A 22075-nucleotide genomic window follows, 5' to 3' on the forward strand; every position below is an offset into this window, starting at 1 on the left:
AGGATTTTTTTTTTATCTATTTCGTATTCGGATGCAATAATACGGTTCATCTAGTAAATATCCCGGTATTATATATATCTAGATTTTAAAATTCAAACAGAGAAACAAGAGACGACAGTTACTTAATTAACCAGCATTTAAAAACTAAGACCTTTTGAATTAAACGATTCTCTTCTTTTTTTTAAAGTATCCTTTTTCCCTTGTGTTCTTTATTGTTTTTACTTATATTTCAATTATTTTGTTATATGTGTTTTTCAATAGTCTTCTGTCATAAAATTAACATTACAAATTGTAACTAAATAGTAATCAGCTCCTCTATATTTATCGTTTCCTTTTATACAATATTGTAGGAATGCATTAGACATTTTCAGCACCAACCTAGCCGCAAGATATTATTTGGAGCTGTAATGTTTCTAGGTAATTGAGGTTGATGAGGGTCTGGGACAGTGAATTTACGGTAGTAGTTGAGTTTTGACAACATTCTTATGACAATATCTAGTCTTGTAGACGCAATGTCATGTTGTTCATATGGATCATCTGCAAAAACGAAAATGGAACACATAAAAAATCATTGTGCATAAATGTCATCTTGTAAGCTTTGTTCATATTTAAACATAAATAAAATCATATATAAATAGAATTAAATGCAGTAAAGTGGAAATGTTCGGCTGTAAAAATAGGGAATTTATTCTACATCTTGAATTTATTTTTGGCTGTAATAGTGAATATTATGAAAATCAAATTAATGAGCAGAAATATGCCTAATATTTGATTATCTGACCTTTAAAAACGCATAATCGAAGGGGCGAAGACTATGAATCTGCTCTACAAAAAAATTGTCGATGTGCGATAATGGGTCAAATGATTCTAAATTTGAATTTGCATTGAATTTGATTTTCATAATATCTAACAATTTTGGAAATATATGCGAAAAACTTCTGTCTGAAACTTCAGGGGCTATAACTCCTTCATCAATTGTTTTAACATTTTCGGCATAGATCCGTCTCAAAATGCTGAACAATATTACCCTGCCAGAATTTTGATAAAGACAACAAATTTTGAGTTATTTGGAAAAAAAATGCTTCTGACCCTTATGTTCTATTTTTAGTAACAAGGGCTATGTATTTCCATGGATCAAATCTGTCAACAGTCATTTTTGTGGGATGCTCTATGAAATAATTACGGAAACTTTCATTGAATTCTGTAAAATGGTTCTCGAGTAGAAAATTTTAAAAGTTGAACATGCAAAAAATGTCAAATAAAAGCTGTTTCGTGGGCAATAACTCCTACATCAGTTGACAACTCGTTTTGAAAATTTTGGCAAAAGTCAGTCTTTTAATGCCGAACATTATTACACCTGCCAAAATTATGTGTAGTAGGTGTAATAATGTTCGGCATCAAGAGAAGGCAACGGTTTTTAAGTTATTTGCAAAAAAAAATTCAGACCTTTATGTTCTATTTTTTAGCAACGGTGGCCATTTTTCACGGATCATAAATCCCAACGGTCATTTTGTGCAGAATACTCTTACGACTAGGGAACAATAATGCAAAATTCACAACCTGTCGGTCTAGTAGAGGAGAAGATTTTCGAAAATTTGTCCACGATGACGACGACGGACGCCAAGTGATGGCATAAACTCACTTGGCCTTTGGAACAACATGAAGGTCATGTCGCTACAAAACTTAAGTCATACATGTAACTTCACAAGTTTTACCATCGAAATCACGAAGATTGTTATAGCGGATATAATCTGGTTCCCTGGTCAATATCATAAGGGACCCCAGGATCGCAAAAATATAGACTGAGGTCATCACCGATGGATATGCACAATAAATGAGTAAATTGCCGCTTACGGAATAAAATAAAAACAAAGATGAAATTATCTAGATTAACTTAATTGTCGTGCATTTGTATCGGAACATGATATAAGTAATTAGATAAAAATATTAAAACGTACATTGTATTTCTTTTAAATTTGATTATTAAAACGTATAAAGAAAATAAAATAACATAATATTCGCTCGGCCAATCGAAAGATAGACGACGTAACTGGTGACCCGGAGTTATTTGAGTTATATTACGTTTGTGGAACGGAAATATTACCCGGGCTACCAAGTTATATTGGATATTCATGCCATAGGGAAAATATTTGTTCATAGCGTCGAAGTTTCCAACTTCCGTTTAAATCCGGATTTGACATGGTAAGAGCAACTCGGTGGGTATTTAAAGAAAATGCACGTTCTTACTACCAGTGCATCTGGTTCATACACCCAGTTTTGGTGATGTCACGTGTGGATTTGTTCATTCATATTTTAGTTTGTTAAAATAAGGTGTTTGTCTGGTTCATTTTGTCTAATTGTTGTTCTGGATTAATATGGTGTAAGTATGTGTACAAAGTCCGGAAATAAAACAGTTCTCCACGGGTAGCTGGAATATTTTACACAAAACCTGTGACGTATACAAATGCGCCTCGACTCAAATATGATTGTCTTTCCTATCTCAGATAAAACTATGTACAATACAGTCTGGGCTATATATTTTTAAGGGGGTTCGGGTCTTGAGAAGCAAGTGGAACAGCGAAGATGGATGTGTAAGTACACTTGTCAGTGCACACAACCTTTCCCGAACTTTTCCATGATTTTGCATGGAGCAGGAAAACAATACACGAATTCACACAGGTCATTTTGCTCCGAATGGCCACAGATTTGTCTCCGAATAACCTTTTGACGTAATTTTAAATTTTAAATTGTGACGTCATTAATTTTTAAACTGAAGGAGAATACAGTACAAAAACAACGGGAATAGCTGGGAAGTCAGTGAGCAGAGTTCTTTCTATCCTGGTCACCGGGGCTATGTTCCAGGTAGTAGCTACTAGAAATATACTCTCTCTTATATTTGTATATGTGTGACATACTGAATATTGCGATCGGTAACCAGTCTAAGTTCAAAGTCACGTGATTTCAAGTCCTGAATCGACATCATTTTTACCGTTTCAACGGCATGTTTAATCAAAGCGCTGATGGCGTTGAACCTCGGAAGTCGTGAGATATTATAGGTATTTTAAAAAACTGTAAAATCCACTGATGGTAATTTGTTCTTTCTGATTTCGAAAAAGATTTATCACTTACATCGTAATCAGCGTTTTCATCACTACTAGAACTACACATCCACACAATACTGATTATACCAAATTTAAATTTAAATTTCTATTTCTTTTTCTTTTTTAATATTTGGTTTCATTTCGTTTTAATTTTGTAATCTTGACAACCTATTTTTAGTTTTAAACGTAGACAATCACGTGGAATCCATATACGGATATCAAGGCATTAATAAAATATAATTCAAACTTCTGTATATGTATTTGAATTTTTCTTTGACAATCAATCATGTAAAATATAATTTAAATTTTATACTGTAAAAACGTGATCAATTTGATAAATTTTAATATTCACCCGTCAGATCTCTTTCGCGGTGGAAGTGCTTTTAAGGAGGTTATCAACCGGAAGTCGTTTTGATTGAAAATCAGATGGTTTAAGACTCAGAAGTCACATGACTTCCGAGTAAAAACCGTAATTTCACTTACACATGTACTTATCGTGTTTCAAGAAAATAATCAATGGTATCTGTAGCTTCCTGAATAATTCATATTTTTACTTACTCTTTAAACATAACGAACGAAAACCTGTTTCTTATATTATTTTGAAAAAATTAAGCGACATGTAGAGAGTTGGGAAGTGTTACGCGTCGATTAAATCGTGAAACTTGTCATTCACAAATCGAATGATTGGCATTTATGTGTTTTAAGGCGATGAAAAATTCATATAAAACATTAAATATCCACATGAGAAGATATACAAATCTAGGAGATGAAATTGTGTCAGCTTCTCTGACCAACCTTCACGTCACTGACTTGTCCATAGACGTCATAACTTAGATATGTTCGGAACGTTTCGGACTTCTCGAATAAAAAATGGTTAATTCTAGAGAAGTGTTTCTAAAAATAGGAAAGCTCTTTTTGGATTACTCATTTGATTGTTTGAGTAATTTTTTTTCGTAATTATCAAGTTCGAAATAGATCATTTATTAATGAATGGAGATTAGGGTATTTTCAAGAAAAAAATAGATTGGTAAAGAGTGGTAGGCCTAGAAAATGTTTTCTTCATCTACACCTTTTCAAAAAGAAAAAAATAGTTAATTAACCACAGAAGAAATACAATAAATATATTTTAATAGACGAATGAGAATGGTTAATATTTGTGTGTGTGTGTGTGTGTGTGTGTGTGTGTGTGTGTGTGTGTGTGTGTGTGAAAATCTTCCGCTATAACATTGGTTCCCTTGATTACCCTTTGCGAGAGGTTAATTCAATTTACATTGGCGGTGGGCTCAATTTTTAAAAAAATCACGACACCTCGCCTTTCCTTGGATCCCCCAGATCTTTACCGGTATATGCTAACACACAATGAACATTTACTATTAACTTTAAATTACTTCATCATGCATGGCCATCATCTGTACTTCAGCACAAGTTTACTTAGCTCTGGTAGCCTGTGTGACAAATTGTCAAGTACGTCCGTGAATCCGGCAAAATTTCTAAACTTTGTCTATGGCAGATTCGAAATGTATAATATATTGGAAACAAATTCAAAGAATGCATTATAATTTACTTTTCAACTAAACTACACCAGTATATCCTCTGCCTCATCATCAGCCTGTATGTTTATTTTTATAACATGGGGATCGAATGATGTTTTAAAGGTATCATTTGATAAGGAAATGTCCAAAGATTACATCATTGGTCAATTCATTCACAAATGGGATGCGATTGTGTCAGGTATTTATAGGCCCTGTGAATTCCCGCCATTTTTTTGGTACCGAAAGCGAAAGCAATGCAACTCTCTGAATTTAGCCTCAATATTTTATGAACGACCAAAATCTGAAAGTTCAAATTTTGTTTTCACATGAAAAAAATCATTTTCCTTTCAGTTTTTCTTCTTTATATTCACGGAAAAACTGAATTTATTCAAATGAGCACGATTTTCTCGAAGTACCCGATGTAAACAATCGTACGTAATGCTCAACGATTATCACGCCCTCTGATGGAATTTTCATTGTCTCCCCTTGGACGAAAAACCTTTAGAGTCACGGGCCGAAGTACATAATTAGTCACTGGCTTCCCGGCTGGGAAAATAAATTATTTTTGCCAATGGGGTCCACAAGTGTAAATACATCTATAAATAAGTGCATTGAAAACAACTGTACATTTTCAATGATAAAAATTAACGATTATCTATTTTTGTTTATTGATCCTGATGAGGGTAAATTTCTGATTTCTGATTTCTGAACTTCAATTTTAAGGCTGTTTCTGCTGACTACCGAACGTATTGATATTGACCAAGGAACTAGTTTATCCAGTAAGGCCGATAGCTACAACTGGAATACTAGTTTTCCGTACACATTCGTTGCTGTTGAGCTCACTTCGTGAACGATATAAATATCTTGTTCACCGTTCAAACCATGTTCCCCTTAGTTTTACTTATAAATGTTTATAAACAAGCTTCATTTTCATGATTGTACTTGGCTGTCATTCATTTTATTTATCTATTTTTTTTTAATTTATAGAATCACTTTTTAAAAACCTATTCTAACATATTACCACCTTATAATTTGATTTGCTAATTCCCTTTTACAAGCTTTCTTGGAGGTTTTCATACATTTCTTGAAAAATAACAAGTCAATGACTATCTAAATAAAAAATAACCAACCTTTAAGATTAAATAGCCTCACGCGGTTGCTCGTCGGATCAGCTAAAGTAAAATTAGGAGCAGAACCGATGAAAACCCTGGGATCGCCTTGAATAAGCTTGTATTCATCAACCCTGAAATGACAATGTACTCGAAAGTTAGCTCTCAAATGTCTCTGTTCCCTTCATGAGAAATGTGTTGTTGTCCAGGCAGACAAAGCCTCTAATAAAACCTTTCTAGCTTCGTTGAATATTCCTTCAAGTGTGAAGTGTGGAGACTAATTTGTAATGGATTCCAAAAATACATAAAAATCCATACAAACTAAGGTACACAGCTATATCATCTACTTATTTAACAAAAGAGTTGCCTATACGGCTGACCAAGATTATATCCGCACTGAAGGAGGGACACAAAAATACTGTGAAATTGTTCACTCGCGAATGGTATCAATCATAAATAAATTCTCAAAAACTCTTTTAAATAATCTTAAATCGTGTTCCTTCGATGAATTAATTCAATTAAAACTTGACTTTTCAACATTATATACTAACTTACCCTTATTTCCGACATCCATATCTTTTAGGAAATATTCATTTTCTGACAAACAGATTATTTATATAATTTTCAGTTTTTTTACTACTGATTTTACCAATTTTAACCGGTGGGAATTTTAAGCTGCCCGTGTGTATTGTAATATACCCGATTTCATTAAGCGTTACAGAAAGAGGAGGTTTGGCGCGTCATAAAATCAGTCAACAAGTCAGGACTATTGCGGTGGTTTCCAATTTCCAGTTTTTATTTTATATTGCCATTTATTACACGAATTTTCCAATAACACTATCCCTTTTTAACTATTACCTACAGTTTATAAGTCCGGTAATTCTATTAGCACCTGGTCCACGCTCCCAGTTTTCAGTGGAGTCCGAGTTGCTCATTTACTTTTGTTACTTTGTATGTAGTTTTTGGTGATTATTTTATGTTCTTTGTTGTGTATGTCTGTTTTCCATGTCTGTTCTTTGTCCCTGGGTTACATTCTTTTGATTTCCACCAAAATCTTGGTTCCCTTGATTACTCCTTCATTATCGAAGAAAATTAATAAATATCAAAATTTAAAATCGACTGATGATGTACTGTATTACTTTTGATTTAAAATTTTATATGATATAAAAGAAAATATAAAATATGATGTTTATGATTTATAGCAAATACAACTGTCATATAATCACCTGATTGCAGCAGTATTTGAAATTTCATCAATGTTATAAACAAATTCATTTCTTGCAGATCCACGACATTGCTGAATATATGGCCACTGACTGCGCGAATCAAGTCCCGGAGGTGTTTCTAAAATTGTCGATACATTGAATACTATATACATATTCATACAAGACAGTAATAACGAATTTAAAAACTCCATTTTATCATTGTTTTGCCACGGTCTTGTTGTTAATGCTGCATTAATGTACCCCTTATAATAGCGAAAACTGCTCGTTTGTATGTAAATATGTCAGCTTACTTCGCTACATACACATGTAACTGTTTGTTTACAAAAACATGCATATGATGAATAATTTCTACACGTATTGTATCAACAGATAAACAAAATCACGAAGGTTCATTGTAGTATTTCAAACTTTCCGGAAAACTTTAACGTCGTTAGTTTGGACAGCTTATGTTTCTAAAATTGTCGATACATTGAATACTATATACATATTCATACAAGACAGTAATAACGAATTCAAAAACTCCATTTTATCATTGTTTTGCCACGGTCTTGTCGTTAACGCTGCATTATTGTACTCCTTATAATAGCGAAAACTGCTCGTTTGTATGTAAATATGGCAGCTTATTTCGCTAAATACACATGCAGCTGTTTGTTTACAAAAAACATGCATATGATGAATAAATTCTACATGTATTGTATCAACAGATGAACAAAATCACGAAGGTTCATTGTAGTATTTCAAACATTCCGGAAAACTTTAACGTCGTTAGTTTGGACAGCTGGGATCAAAACATTAATAAGAAAACAAGCATTTTCTACAGCTGAAATTACACAATTACACTAATATCACCACAATTAATTCATGGTAAAAAGGCACCGAGAATCAATCTCATAAACCTTCCAGTCAGCTACATTTTTCCTGTTTAATGGGACTAGATAGTTTAAGGATGAACTTAATTAGATTTTGTCATTTGTTGTTTTGACTAAGTTATTTGGTATCTAGTTTCATACTGTGACGTCTTTACTTTCAGTTATCTTAGACTACAAAGATGAATGTGCAAGTTAAAGAAACCGTTCATGAGGAATTAACTGCCTAAAGGTTTGTTCTTTTATATCACTTAGTCAACTAGTAAAAAACGGTGAGCAATGTTGACTGTTGTGATACCCCAACTTGTCGATCTGCTAACATGCACCGTTTGACCTCCATATTGATTTGGAACAAAATCTAAAATAGGAGGTAGACAATTGGAACATGTATTGAAGATTCTGTGAAAGTTTTATTGAATTCATTGGCGGGAGGAGTAATGGATAAAAGATTGATACCCCTCTGTGTTATGGAGGAAAGGAATGAAGGAAGGACGAGATACCCCTATTGGTATATCATAAAAATCTCATAACGACCAATTAAGTGCATGAAACGAAAACATCGAAACAATGGTGACGTTGCGATTAAAACTTGCTAATCACATCTAGCCTAAGCGCAGATGACGCAAACGGAGATGAATTAATGTCTTTTTTGTAACTATTCAAAGTTCCATTTTTTTTTTATTTACCTTTATTACAACCGGCCATGTCCAGTATCGTAGAAAACCAATCGACAACATGTGTAAGTCTGGTAAAAAATGTTTATATGTGTTTATTAAATAACAACTACTTTTATTAAAAAATAGTTTTGACAAAACAGTTTATTTTAGTGGTAACTGAAAACATAACATTGTCCATTCAGTTAACCGATTTAATATCATTGGATTTGTTCCTATAATATCATACGCTACTGACAGGTAAACTACTACTTCCTAAATGCACTTCTCAATACCAGTTTTTCTTGCAAAAAGTGAATGGAAAATAGTTTCAGTGATGCAAATTAGGAAATGAATACTTTTATACAACAAATTTAACGAACACAAATATTGCAGTAAAATGATCAAGCAAGTGTTCTCTTTATAAGAGTTTAATGCCCCAGCGAACACACGTCTAAAACATGTAATATATCAGTGTCGGGCTTCATAAAGAATCTCAAAATGAGATTTTTCTCAAATCCTCAGCAAAAATTGTGACCAATCAAATCAATTTTAAAATTTGAAGAATTCGATAAACTCAATAATTTGAACAAAATCTCAATTTAAAATTACTTAAAAGGTACAATTAAACTATGGAACGTTGTTAAAGGTTTCTCGAGTGTCAAATTGAAACTTCATAAAACCAATGGCATAAAAGAGCTATCACTATCATCATCATCATTTTGCTGTACTATTTCTATGAATAGGGAACTAATTTCCAACAAATTATAACAGATGTGGCATGGGATCAGTTTTCATTTTCTCATTCGTCTGCCCTGAAATTAATATTTTATGAGCAAGTCGGTGTGTGTTTCTAGAAAAGCAGAGAACGCTTATCCGATCGGTGCACCTAGCCCAAACTTCCAATTTTGTAGAATCCCGGAATGCTCATTTACTTTTGTTTCTTTGTACATGTTATTTTGGTTATTTCATGTTCTTTATTGTGTGTTTCTATATTCCATTTGTAATTTTTATCATTGGAACATTTTTTTTCAAATTCCGCTCAAATCTTGGTTTCCTTGACTACTCTTTCATATTCTGAATATTGAGATTTTTGAAGAAAATATAGACGACAGACGACGGACAACAGCTAGAAGATAGACGACGACAAAGTGATGGCATAAGCTTTCATGGACATTTGAGCCAGGTGAGATAATAAACCACAACACTTTAATTTCATAATGTTAACTATGCTTGTGTAATTTTTCCACTAAGAAACTAAGGTGTGTTTTCTGAGTACATTAAAATCTTACATGTTTACACTCGCATCACTCAATGTAGTTTATAAGACGCGGTCGGTATTGAGTTCGCTTAAACATCACGTGTCACCCATGATGTTAAACCATGACAACGTAACCAACAGAGCTTACAATTTCGCATTTCATTGGACAAAAGTGATCGCAACTTTGAAATTCGAGGCCCTATTGGGGATCGTTGTCCCAAATATTCTCAATCACTTAAAATTGAATAATATTTTATATATTGGAAATAGTTCACTTGTTGAACCATTAAAATAATTGAAATATCACACAGTTCACGAAATATATACATATATTGCAATTGGTATTAACAATACGAGAAAACGCGTCCGCTATTTTTTTTAATATATAGTATTATAACAGAATAAATGTGAACATACCCACGATATTTACATCCAGGATATTGTAAATACTTAGGACTGTATACCAAATTATTTGTTTTGGATCCACCCTCGTATAGATTTATCTTATTTCCATTAAGAGGGAAATTGCTCGCCCCAAAATTATAGTCTCCTCCATTCTGAAATTTAATTCAAATAATTACGATTTTAGTATTTGCTATGAAAAGACTGATCACCGGACCAATAAGATAAAGATTTCGAAAAATCCAAATATTTTTTTTTGTATTTCACGAAAGAATAAATTACAATAAGGATTCAAAGTATTCAATATAAAGAGAAATAAATCAAACATGCAGTGCTTGCAGTGTGTTATAAATTCATTCTTATAGCTGACCTAATCCAAAGAAGGAACATCGTTTTACCAAATCCTTTGATATCAGTTTCCGCTATTTACATGTATCATTCGTTAAACAAATGCTAATTTCGGGGATTTTATACATCGTATCTACCCAAAAGAATACTGTGAAATCAGCCTCATATATTGACTTACACTTACAGATTGATTGTAAAGAAAAACTGTTGACTAAACAATACGACAAACGCGGTGACTTTTTCCGTATTGTCAATTTTCCCTTCAGCACGTTACGGTGTATCCATCTGCACCTTGAGAACCGATTTGTTCAATGTGTCATAGTTTTCCTTTCCTCTACCCCGGACTTGACTTTTTTATGAGCAGCTCGGTGGGTGTTTCAAGAAAAGCAGAGGACGCTTACCCTACCGGTGCATCTGGTCCATGCTCCTAGTTTTAAGTGGAGTCCGAATTGCTCATTACTTTTGTTGCTTTGTACGTATTATTTTGGTTTTTTATGTTCTTTGTGGTGTGTGTCTGTTTTCTATGTCTGGTCTTTATCCCTGGATCACATTCTTTTGATTTTCGCTAGAATCTTGGTTCCCTTTATTACTCTTTCTTATTCAACCCTTTCGACACCATAAATGTCTTTTTTTTCAAAATATGCGATACTGTAAATGTAGAAGACTCGGACAGTTTTGTTAAGCAGGTATGCATAAAAGTATTTTCTCTTGTTCATTTTAAACCACTAAATGTAAACTAAAGAAATGAAGTATGAATTTAAGGATCCTACTTTAGGAGGTAGACCTAGGGTAATAGGCACAACTTTTACAAATCATTGGAATGTTTATATTCAGCATTTTACATTACTCTCATGTAAGCATCAAAGTAACTTAGAATGATTTCCTTCTGTTTCAAATGGAAGCTTCATAGGCTTTGATGAAATTGAATATGGCACAAACAACTGATTTCAACAGTTATGTCCGTTACCCTAGGTCTACCTCCTTAAAACTTACATCACTTATAAATATAATGATGGTATTTTCCATGTGACCAGTTCTCTCCAATGATTTAACCACTTTTCCAACACTGTAATCCAATGATGAAACCATACCTAAGCGTGTACTAAGCTATATTAACATTCTAAATGAATACGCATGAAATACAATTCTGTAGGTTTTACAGCGAGTCGTAAGGATAACTTCAAGGCATAGCGTTGGTCTCCTTATGATTGAATGGTCATTACTCTTGGGCAGTTAACTGATTTTGATTTCAACCTACCTCCGTTTTATAAGTTATTCATTCAAACACCAAACAATCCCAAAAAAAAAAAAAACAAAAACAAAAACAAAAACAGAAAACAACGTTTACGTCTGTAAAATTAATTAAGTTAATGATGCATACCTTTTGTGTTTTGTGTTAACAAAGAAATGTATAGCAATAAGTTTATCTCATTTCTTTCATTCAAAATGTTAATAACACAATTTGCTTTTGTTATGTTTTGTTATTCACACATGGAAACCAACTCTAAAATTAAGTAAAATACAAAACATCCGAGTGTCATGAAAGCTTTAAGGTATAACTAGTACGCGGAACAAGTTTTGCGCATTCGTTTAATCTGGGCGTTCTTCGACACTCGTGGTAATATTTTGGTTATTCACTCTATCCAATTAGTTCTTGTTAGCTGTCAATTGGTAGACGCTGTAGACATTACTGTCTTGAATCAAGTCATTAACACATAATTTTGGAGTGTCAAAAGGAGTACTATTCTTATTTTTTTATTTTCGATTTTATCGCATTGAGTTTATTTTTTATTATAAAAGTATTTTTCAGTCTATATGTGAAAATCTGACCCGGGTTTTCAATACTTTAAACGCCATGTACAAAGTTCAAAACAAACTGTTTTACCTAAATATGTCTTCCGGTCCTCGTCCATGACACCTGGGTAAAGGTCTTTGAATGGCTCAGGAACCTGGATGAGAAAATTAATTGAAGGAAAAAAATAAACTATTTAATTTAACTTTTATTCAGTAAAAGTGAACTAGATATCCGTATATATTATATCCAATGAAATGTAATTGTATTTTAATATACATAAAAATATCTGGGTATTTTGCTATTGAAGCATTTGCTTCTTCATGGAAGAAAACAAGAGAAAATAATTAGGGCCCTGCCTTATAATGATCACTCTGTCCGTCCGTGCGTCGGTCCGTCCGTAACAAACTCGTGACCAGGTGGTAACTTTTTTTGTCAAGGTCAAATTCCTGTTTTTCAGTGACAAACTCTTTTTTGTCTTTCGATGTAGACTAGATTTTTGGCTTGTGGGTAGATCACGTAAAGACGATGTGTCACGTACCATGGATAGATGCATATGACTCAAGGTCAAATTTCAAGTTTTTCAGCGACAAACTTGTGTCCAGGCTGTAACGTTTTTGTCTTTTGATGTGGGCTTTTGATATTTGACATGTTTTTAGATAACATGTTTTACGTCACATCTAAATCTAGTATAAACGCCTAAAGGATAACAACTTCATAATAGTGTGCCTTAGTGCAATAAAATATAGGGCAGATTGGATGACTTTACACTATATAATTATTTCGATGTATTTCGTTGATGCTTTACATAATACTGACTAACACTTCATAGATCATTCAATTAAGGTATTCTATCAAATCAATACTTATGGTCAGTGTCAGGTCCAAGGGCAGAGCTTCAGGGGATGACCTTCCTTTTTTGTTGGAAATTCTGTCAATTTTGTGAAAAAAAATAGTCGTAAATGAGCAAACAATAGACTTGGACCTCCTTTTTCTGGATAGGAGCCTCTTTTACAAATTGCTTGACCCCACCCCAACATATTGTAGCCGTTACCTGTAGTGGAAAATGTGGAGTTGTATGAGCCAATTTTATAAAAAACGGTGAAGTCCTCGTCATGGGATCCTCAATGATTCGTATAGCTCTTTCAGTAAAAAGGTCCTACAATAAGTATTGATAAAGTACATATTTAAGTTGGAAGAAAATCGGTTAATTAAAACCATTTTAGAGGAATCTGACCCGGTCAGGCACATGTCAAATTGTGTTTTAAAAAATGTTTATTAACTAGAGATCGCAAACTCGTATTTCCAAAACAAAACAAAACAAAAGAATATTGTTATGTAATTTACTGCAATGGTCAGAATGAAATAAATACCATAGAAAGCACTATATGTTTCAAAATAAAGGAAAAATAACGCTTTCATCTTTTCATAATTTATTTGATTTGTTAGGACAACATATATTGCGAGTCAACTACTTTTGATATATCAAAATTAAAATTTATCATGCAAGCTTGCTCGAAAAGACAAACCAATCAGAAATGTTGTTATAATTGCCATGTATACAATTTGTATTAAAGCATATTCAAACTTCAGACAATTTCAAAGTCAAGGATCGACTTTAATACTTCCAATGAAAGATATTTTTTACTAATATCGAATGGGATTTCAATAAAGATTTTAAGAACCTTAGCATATGAAAAACATTTCTATGATACAATATACGATTCTACAATAACCTTGCCTTATCCTACAATTCCTTTTTCTTTAACTACTTAAGATCAAAAGCCTCGCTGTTACCATAGATTTTAGATGTTATTTCATCATTTAACTTGATTTGTAACTATCTTTTTTATTGGTTGGTTTTCATAGAGCATTATTTTAGTATCGGGACGTCATTAACATCGGTCGGTCCGCACTCCGCGATTCAAAAAGTTCAAACTAATTATATTATATTAGTAAGTTTCTAATTTTTGAACAGTTTATACGAAATAATATGGTTTGTGGCTGTTTATAAATCGCTTAGCAGTTTATAAGTGTAAACTGTCGTAAATTATTTTTATTTTCGTATAATTTAATTTCAGAAGTAACACGGTTTCTGATTGGATAAAAATTTCGTTCATGATCTCATAGACCAGATCTTGTAATAACAGTGACGACATCGAACCTTTTTAATAGTTAAGTAATACTCGTTGAATTTTGATACTTAAATTGAATTAAAAGGAATGATTGTCGTACTTTTTTGGTCTATTTGAAATAACATCAATGCCCGTGGTGCACACTTGAAAATAACCTGCTATGCAGGTTATTGAGTATGCACCACGTGATTGATGTTATTTCATTCCTTAACCTGTTCAAAAAAGGGAAGTATTCTTTAAATAACCTACACGACGTACGGCATACATACCGTGTTATAAGTTCCATTCGGCGGGAACGTAATACGATCATTTTCCCAAAAATCATATACACCAACTAGATAATTAGAAAAAATGCACACTTTCATCGAGCCGGGCGTTTATTTTAACACTATTGCTTTATTTGGATCAATGCATCTGTTACTTTTTTATGAGTAACTCGGTTTGTGTTCCTAGAAAATGAGAGGACGCTTACCCTACCAGTGCACCTGGCCCATGCTCCTAGTTTTTAGTGGTTCGAGTTGCTCATTTACTTTTGTTGCTTTATATGTATTATTTTAGTTACTTTATGTTCTTTGTTGTGTTTGTCTGTTTTTCGTGTCTGGTCTTTGTCCCTAGATTATATTCTTTTGATTTCCGCTAAGAATCTTGGTTCCCTTGATTAATTGTGATACGTTGAGGACGACGTTTGGCTATTCTTACGAATCTCGAAAAAGCTCGGCATATGATTATACCAAAAATAGAGAAATAAGTCCTGTGACACCGTGAAGTAACGAGAGTACTAGGTTCCGAGCATGACAGTTGGTAGTATATTGAGTACGTTTGGATTTTTTCTTCCTATGCATAAAAGTGATGATGAACATTATGCTAAGCTAAGTAGTAACTTCATACGATTAGCACTAAATGAAATATTCATATAGCTATCATCAAAGCAGTATGAATTGCAGATCAGAATTGATTTGTTTGTTTGTTTGTTGGGGTTTAACGCCCGAGCAGCAATATTTCAGCTGTATTCAGGCGATTAAAAATTGAAATGAAAACGAGACTTGAAAGGTCTATTTAGATAATTCAGTAAGAAATATGTTATGAATCTAGAAACTGAAATTAACGTTTGATAACTACAATTTACATACGAACACGCCTTGTGAAGAAATTTTCAACACCTTGAAGGAGCCCATAGAAGGTATCGAATCCTCTAGATGTGGGTATAACATCATAGGAACATTGTCCAAGATGCCATCTATATTTAACATAAAATAAACACATTCAATTAAAAAAAACACAAGTTAAAGAAATTGATTGCACGGATGGTGGTATAAAGCACATTAGTATAAATTATTTATTTAACTACTCTGATGTGACACTATTATCCTCATTTTAAAGAGCACAGATAAAAACAAAACTGAAATTTTAAACAAGAAGTTTGATTATGCTTACTGTGGGATAATCTTTTACTTAAAAAAACTGAATTTGTTAGGATTTGAAAACACTATTAACGTCAATTTTCATCAAACTACTTCAAACAAATTGCATAAACCCTTACAAACTGACACCAGGATGACGCAAACGAAACGGCAGACGCAAAGTTTTATTCATATCAACTCCAAGAAAGTGGTTGGCATGGTATCATAGTAAAAACATTCATCAGAATTTACCAAGCTCATTTAAATACGGTTATTTTTCCTTTAATTGACAAATGCAAGCAATAATATGAAATAAAAAAATAAACTTACTTTATTTTAACATATTAATCATATTTTTTTCTTACTTTCCAATTAAATGCGTTCTGTATCCAGCCTTCTTAAGTATTTGAGGTAATAAAATTTCCTTCTTAGGAAGAAACTTTGGCTGATTCGGGAAAATAGCTGCGTGCTGTGAAACAATAAAACGTCTTAGTTAAAGGGAAAACTAGCTGAAGCCACGAATACAGCGAAACAATATGACTGAAACAACTTTTTTTCTGTTATTGGAGAAAAAATGGTTGGTTACAATAGAGGCTTATCTTTCTAAATCAGTATTTTATGGTTTCGATAAAGAAAAAAAAATCAAGTCTTTCATACGCGGAGTCCAAGTAATATTTGACTAGTTTAGTCCCCATTAAAACTTTCAATCGTGAGAGAAATTCATTGCATTTTTATTCATTCCGATGCGTTTAATGCACCAAGGAAAAGGGAACCATTGGGTGTTATTAGGAAATCACTGATGGATTAAAATAGGTTCATTCTTGTCTAAGAAATGAGAAAGGAATTTCTCCTACCTATGAAAAAAATCCAAAACTCCGTAAGTCAAACGAAGGGGATCACAAATGACATTGTTTCTTTTTTACTGTTGTTTGGCCAATAATAAACTGCTTTCAAATAAATCTCTGCGTTAGAGGACGAATAAAGCTTTCTTGATCTTTGGGTAATGATTCTACTGTTCTGGTCCTACTCACACATCTCTTTTTTGATTTGTCAAACAGTTTTTTTCATTTTGTCAAAATATTTGGTTTTAGACTAACCTGTATACCAAGTCGGTACGGATACTTTCCGGTAAGCATTGCTCCCCTAGATCTGTATGTAAAAGTGAAAAAAAAATAAATGAAATTTGTATAAATTGAACCCTGAGTAATAAAAACCTGTCTGAACAAGACTCCTATAAAAGTCCCTTTACATCAATTTTTGTGTTTCTTGAACTTTGATAAATCGAGCATTTTTAGATTTCATTTAGCACATTCAGGCATGCATTCAATTTTGTATGTGTAGATACCTACGGCGTATGGGAGCCAGTTCATTGAAGGACCATTAATGAGAATTCTTAGAGAAATTTGAACGCCATATCTTTAGCGGTAAAAAAAAGAGAAAATGAATACCTTGCTCAGAAATCAAATTACGAAATAAAAAACAAACAAACAAACAACCAAACGGCATAACAAAAATAAAATGTTCCGTGTCTATATGTTCCGTGAAAGATCTGTCGAAACAACGGGGTCAAAACTTACTTGAACAGCCTAAATAGAGAGGTAGTTATTCTTGGAAATATTACTTTTTGGTTTAAAATTCGGAGAGCCAAATTAATTCATAGAACAATGGAGTATATCGACAACGGAGTGTTATAAAGATTTTTAAGATGGAATATTACATGACGAGTGGGGAAGATTCATGTATAGATATGCCAGTTCAAATGTCTTTAGAATATACAATATAGAGAGAAATCATCTATTGGCGTTTATTCACTGGATAATGACAAACAATTGAACATTTTTTTTCGCTTTTCTGAGGGAAAAGCTGAATATTCTATAATACTAAAAATACTTGTTTTTATTTTTAAAAATGTTGTAAAATATATGCAGCTCTGACGCTTTAACTACTTACGGAGTGCACGTTTGTTGAGCATAAGAGTTCTCGAGTAATACGCCATGCTTGGAAAGTCTATCAAGATTCGGGGTTTTTACTATACTATTTCTCCATCCAACATCATTCCATCCTGAATATAAAAAAGCAAGAAATATATTTTAGATCTAACACAAATAAGATGGTGTTGGCTTTAAGAGAGAGAATACTTTACTATCCTATTAGTAAGTAATCTAAACTATGATAGAAAACATATGTACATATTATTGACTCAAAAGGATTTGAAAGTCCAAGGCGCAATACGTATTCCCGTAAAATACAGCTTGCATTTATATGAGGCTTATTTTGGGGCGGTACAATATGCAAAGCTTTTCCAAGCATGTTCCTCTCCTGCACCGAGTTCATATACCCTGATACTGTTTTAATCTTGTAAGGAAAAAATGATAAAGTTTGTTTTTAAATATTAAATAAAAAAAGAAAATTAAAGAGCACAAAGACAATACCACACTCACCTAAAATTACGTTCTTCAAAAGTAAAGTAGCAATACCCCAAAAAGTGGTTTCCCATGACTATTTATTGTGAAATTTTAACTGCTACATAAAATTCACCGAAATTTGAAGGTAATCCGTAAAAAATGAAGACGCTGTCCAGGCGCTAAGACTAAATCGTGAATTTTTAACTAACTCATCCTCAAAACAAAAGGTTACCGGTTTATGTGAAAATCGGTCCTATCAAAGCTTTTAAAACTACTACAATAATCATTTATCAGAGTTAAAAAGAAATCGGTCAAAAAATGAAGGCCCCATCCAGGCAACAATATGCTAAGAATGGTACACGGACAGACGGACGGCAGATAAAAACATTATACATACCTAAATCATCAGCAACTATCAGAACTATATTTGGTCTGTTATTTCTTGGCGGTGGTATGATAGGTTCTGACCACCAGTATCCTGTAAAATAAGCAGATTTTATTCAATACCTGATTCTAGCTGACTTACGCAAATAGTATTGGTATGATATAAACCGTAAAATCTATATTCTGTAGATTCTGTCATTGTGTGCTTTATCTGTGTTTCAAATATTTCCGTATTTTTTTTTTTTTTTTTTTTTTTTTTTTGACGATTCAATTCCCGTATCTGGCTTTGTATGGGGTCTGAAAAATCGTTCTCAGATTGAAGGTTGCAAGGGAAATATGGGTTAAACACCAAAACATTCTCAAACCTTGGTCCATGTCATGACCGGCACTCTGGCACATCGCTTAAAAAACAAACCTCGGGAATATATCTTGCAGGTTACACGCCAAGCGACTTCCGAGTTTCAGCACCTTCGGTGCTTTGATTTCTGTTTACCAAGATTGTGTTGTATATGAATCATATATAAATAGTATTACGATGATTTAACGAAATGAATTTTGACAATATGAGTCTTTTAATAAACATTATTTTTTTAAAGCTCTTCCCTGTAATTTAACGTAGTTTGTTTTAAGCTTTTTCTGGAGAGTCTGCTTATATTTACTAATTTCAAAAATACAAAAGTATTTTAAAATCTATATACATGTATTTTAACAGAAGATATTAGCTTTGGAATATGAGACTCATACTCCGTCCATTACCATACATGTATATAAAATGTCAAAATATCTTAGTTCCTCGTAGGCAAAGTCTAAAATCCTATATTTTGATACATGTATTTAAAGAAGATGTTCTGTAGTTTAATTCTTACCTGCTACATGAGAAAAAGTAGTGAATAAAACTATGAGATATGCTGCTGTGATATCCATTTCATATTCTTAATGTTAGTTTACTTCACCCTATGTGTAGACATATACAATATGGTAATAGATCTTCATAGACCAGGGCATCAATTACTATTGTCGACAACTGTATAATTCTGATGGCCAATAAACTGCGTCTTTTCAGTCCGATGAACAGAATGCATTTATAAAATTAGTTCATTCTCTAGTTTTTTTTTTAAGATAAGAAGTTAGTTTCTATCTATAGGGGTCTGGATCGTTTAACTTGATATCTTGGTAGTTTTCACATGTTTGAAATTTTAAGGACCACAACTCCAGTGGTATTCGAATTGTTGTTATAAGTCATTCGAATGCATGATGTTCATTTCATGAAGTTTATTTCAGCAAAGGAAATTTAAAGAAAAAAATACAAAACTGGGAAATTAAAAAAAGTTAGATATTTCCCTGAATCGTCGTACTAACTCTATTATTTAAAAAAAAAATAATTCAAATTCGGTCTTTGCAGTAGTCAATATTTTTTTTAAATGCCTCTGCAAAAGTCCAGGTTGTCTGGACTAAGTTGGTACTCGAATGATTCCTTTGAGCACAATAGTCAGTACAATGATATTATATACGATTTTAAATAGGTGGGTGGGGGAGGGTAAATACGAAAGCTATTTAGTGTCTATAAATAGCGTGTATATAAATAAAGTTTGTATAAGTTAATTCATGCTTGTATTTCATGTGATTGTTAATGTCACATTTATATGACAAATTTCTGAATGATAAAAGGTTAGTTGTCTTTTATCGGTAAAATGCACCAGTGATTAAAGATCTGTCTGGTCTATCAGTGATCAATTAGATTGTTGTTTTAACACGTAAGGAAATATTTTGACTGGCCTGTAGATTTTTTTGCCAAATTTTTTTTTTGATAGTTACTTAGTATTAAAATGCAAATAAAATAACATTAATTGATTTTTTTTTATCCAATGCATCGACTTTTTGTGAACATATATTCAAATTTAGAAGGTGGTCTTACTGGTCTGACAATTTTCTGTACGTCTCTGTAAATAGCCCGGTGACCCCATATTTTTTTTCTTCAAAAGTTTCAATTTAATTTGTGTCTCAAAAGCATATTAGTTTATATAAAATAAATTCGGTAATTTTTATCAATATTAATTTATGTTTATTTTGGTGTGTTCTCAGTAAAAAATGGGCCTCAATAGCGGGCAAAAATTGTAAATTTACTAAATGCAAATTGTAGAATATATATTTTTTATTTACCTTTAAAAGTAGTGTATGAGTAACATATAAACACAACAAAAGCGTGTGAGAATGATTTCAATTTGCATATTTTCTGTATTTATACTTAGTCTACACAATCTTTTAGGGTATAATTCCCCATTTTTGATCCTATTTATAAGAAAATGAGTACGATGAACCCCTATTTTGTTTTTAATTTTTTGTATAAAAGAAAAAAAGTTGTATAGCATGATATATCAAAATAAATAAAATTAAGTTCACGCTTCTTAAATGACGGAGCCATGTTAATATCTAGAAAAAAGAACGCTACTGAAACGAAAACGATGTATTGCAGATGCCATTTCATTCCCAGATCACATAGTGTATTAAGTGAGTTGTAATAATATAATAGAAGCAAGCCATAAGATTTATAAGGAACTAGGAGTTTGAATCTTTACATGTTGCTTTTTGTTGAGAGTAACTGCGCGTCCAAGATTTGTTTGCCACAATTCTGATCTTACATCGTAGTTCAAATGGTCCATCCCTTAAAATGAATTGGATTCTCCATGATATTGGTGGTGCAATTTTTCAGAATTTATATGGTAAGATCTCTATCCGTTATATACACTAAAAGATTCCTTATTGCTTGAGCTGAATTAGTACACATCACATCACATCTCACCACATCACCTAATGTTATATTTTTATTGTCTCGTCTTAACTTTGTAACAAGAATGCTACGCGTATAGCCATATCTCCCCCGCCGCTGTAGAAAGAGTTGAATTACAAATGTTTGATACTTGTATAAATAGCAGATTCAAAACTTATGTGCTTTCCTAAGTCCATATGGTGGTTCAAGGTTAATGTATCTTGATGAATCAAATTAAGTTAGGTTAAGAATTCTTCATACAACAAAAAAAAATCCGCAAAAAAAAAAGAACGTGAAAGATGAACCAAGTCCCATAACTCTCAAATTCCGTTAAGTCGTTTCTGAGGAGCCGCGTCCACAAGGTGTTCCTATTGCGAATAATGTCAAAAATGAACAAACTCCCATAACTCCCATAGAAATTGTCGAATCAAAATAGCGGTTAAGTATGATCAACTACATATGGTGACAAACAATCCTACAAAATTTGGTCAAATTCCGTTCAGCCGTTTCTGAGGAGTTGCGTCCACAAGCTTCGGACGCACGGACACTAGCATTTCTATATCCCCGCTCCGCGTGGCGGCGGAGGACAACAAACAATTTTTAACACCAGTGAATTTGTATGCCTATACTTTATTGTAATTATTATTATTTCAGGAGAAAACTTCATAAGTATGTTATATTACTTGTGTCTGAT

At 32.7% G+C, this 22075-nt stretch overlaps 1 protein-coding gene across 1 annotated transcript; it reads right to left on the bottom strand.

Moving 5' to 3' along the window:
- LOC148616570 (arylsulfatase B-like) lies at positions 1-18829 on the bottom strand. The gene is made up of 14 exons (XM_088583770.1): positions 18628-18829; positions 17776-17887; positions 16923-16974; positions 16191-16294; positions 15556-15662; positions 14695-14759; positions 13345-13449; positions 12384-12447; positions 11492-11589; positions 10166-10305; positions 8521-8579; positions 6969-7086; positions 5764-5876; positions 1-537 (listed from the first exon to the last, which is right to left on the bottom strand). Exons 3-14 carry the CDS (start codon positions 16959-16961, stop codon positions 368-370), a joined length of 1182 nt encoding a protein of 393 aa, XP_088439896.1. The 5' UTR covers positions 16962-16974; positions 17776-17887; positions 18628-18829; the 3' UTR covers positions 1-367.
- Positions 18830-22075: the final 3246 nt, after the last annotated feature.

This window comes from Perna viridis, chromosome 5, assembly GCF_037379345.1.
Source record: "Perna viridis isolate PV_CMFRI_1.1 ecotype Kerala chromosome 5, ASM3737934v1, whole genome shotgun sequence".
Lineage (NCBI taxonomy): Eukaryota > Metazoa > Mollusca > Bivalvia > Mytilida > Mytilidae > Perna > Perna viridis.

What these genes read in the sequence shown, in the direction of transcription:
- LOC148616570 (XM_088583770.1), bottom strand. Translation starts at nt 16,961, where the DNA reads ATGCTTACCGGAAAGTATCCGTACCGACTTGGTATACAG. An exon ending in CGTACCGACTTGGTATACAG is followed by an intron (nt 16,295 to 16,922) that starts GTTAGTCTAAAA and finishes ATTGTTTCACAG; the next exon opens with CACGCAGCTATTTTCCCGAA. An exon ending in CTCCACATTTTCCACTACAG is followed by an intron (nt 12,448 to 13,344) that starts GTAACGGCTACA and finishes TTTCTCATCCAG; the next exon opens with GTTCCTGAGCCATTCAAAGA.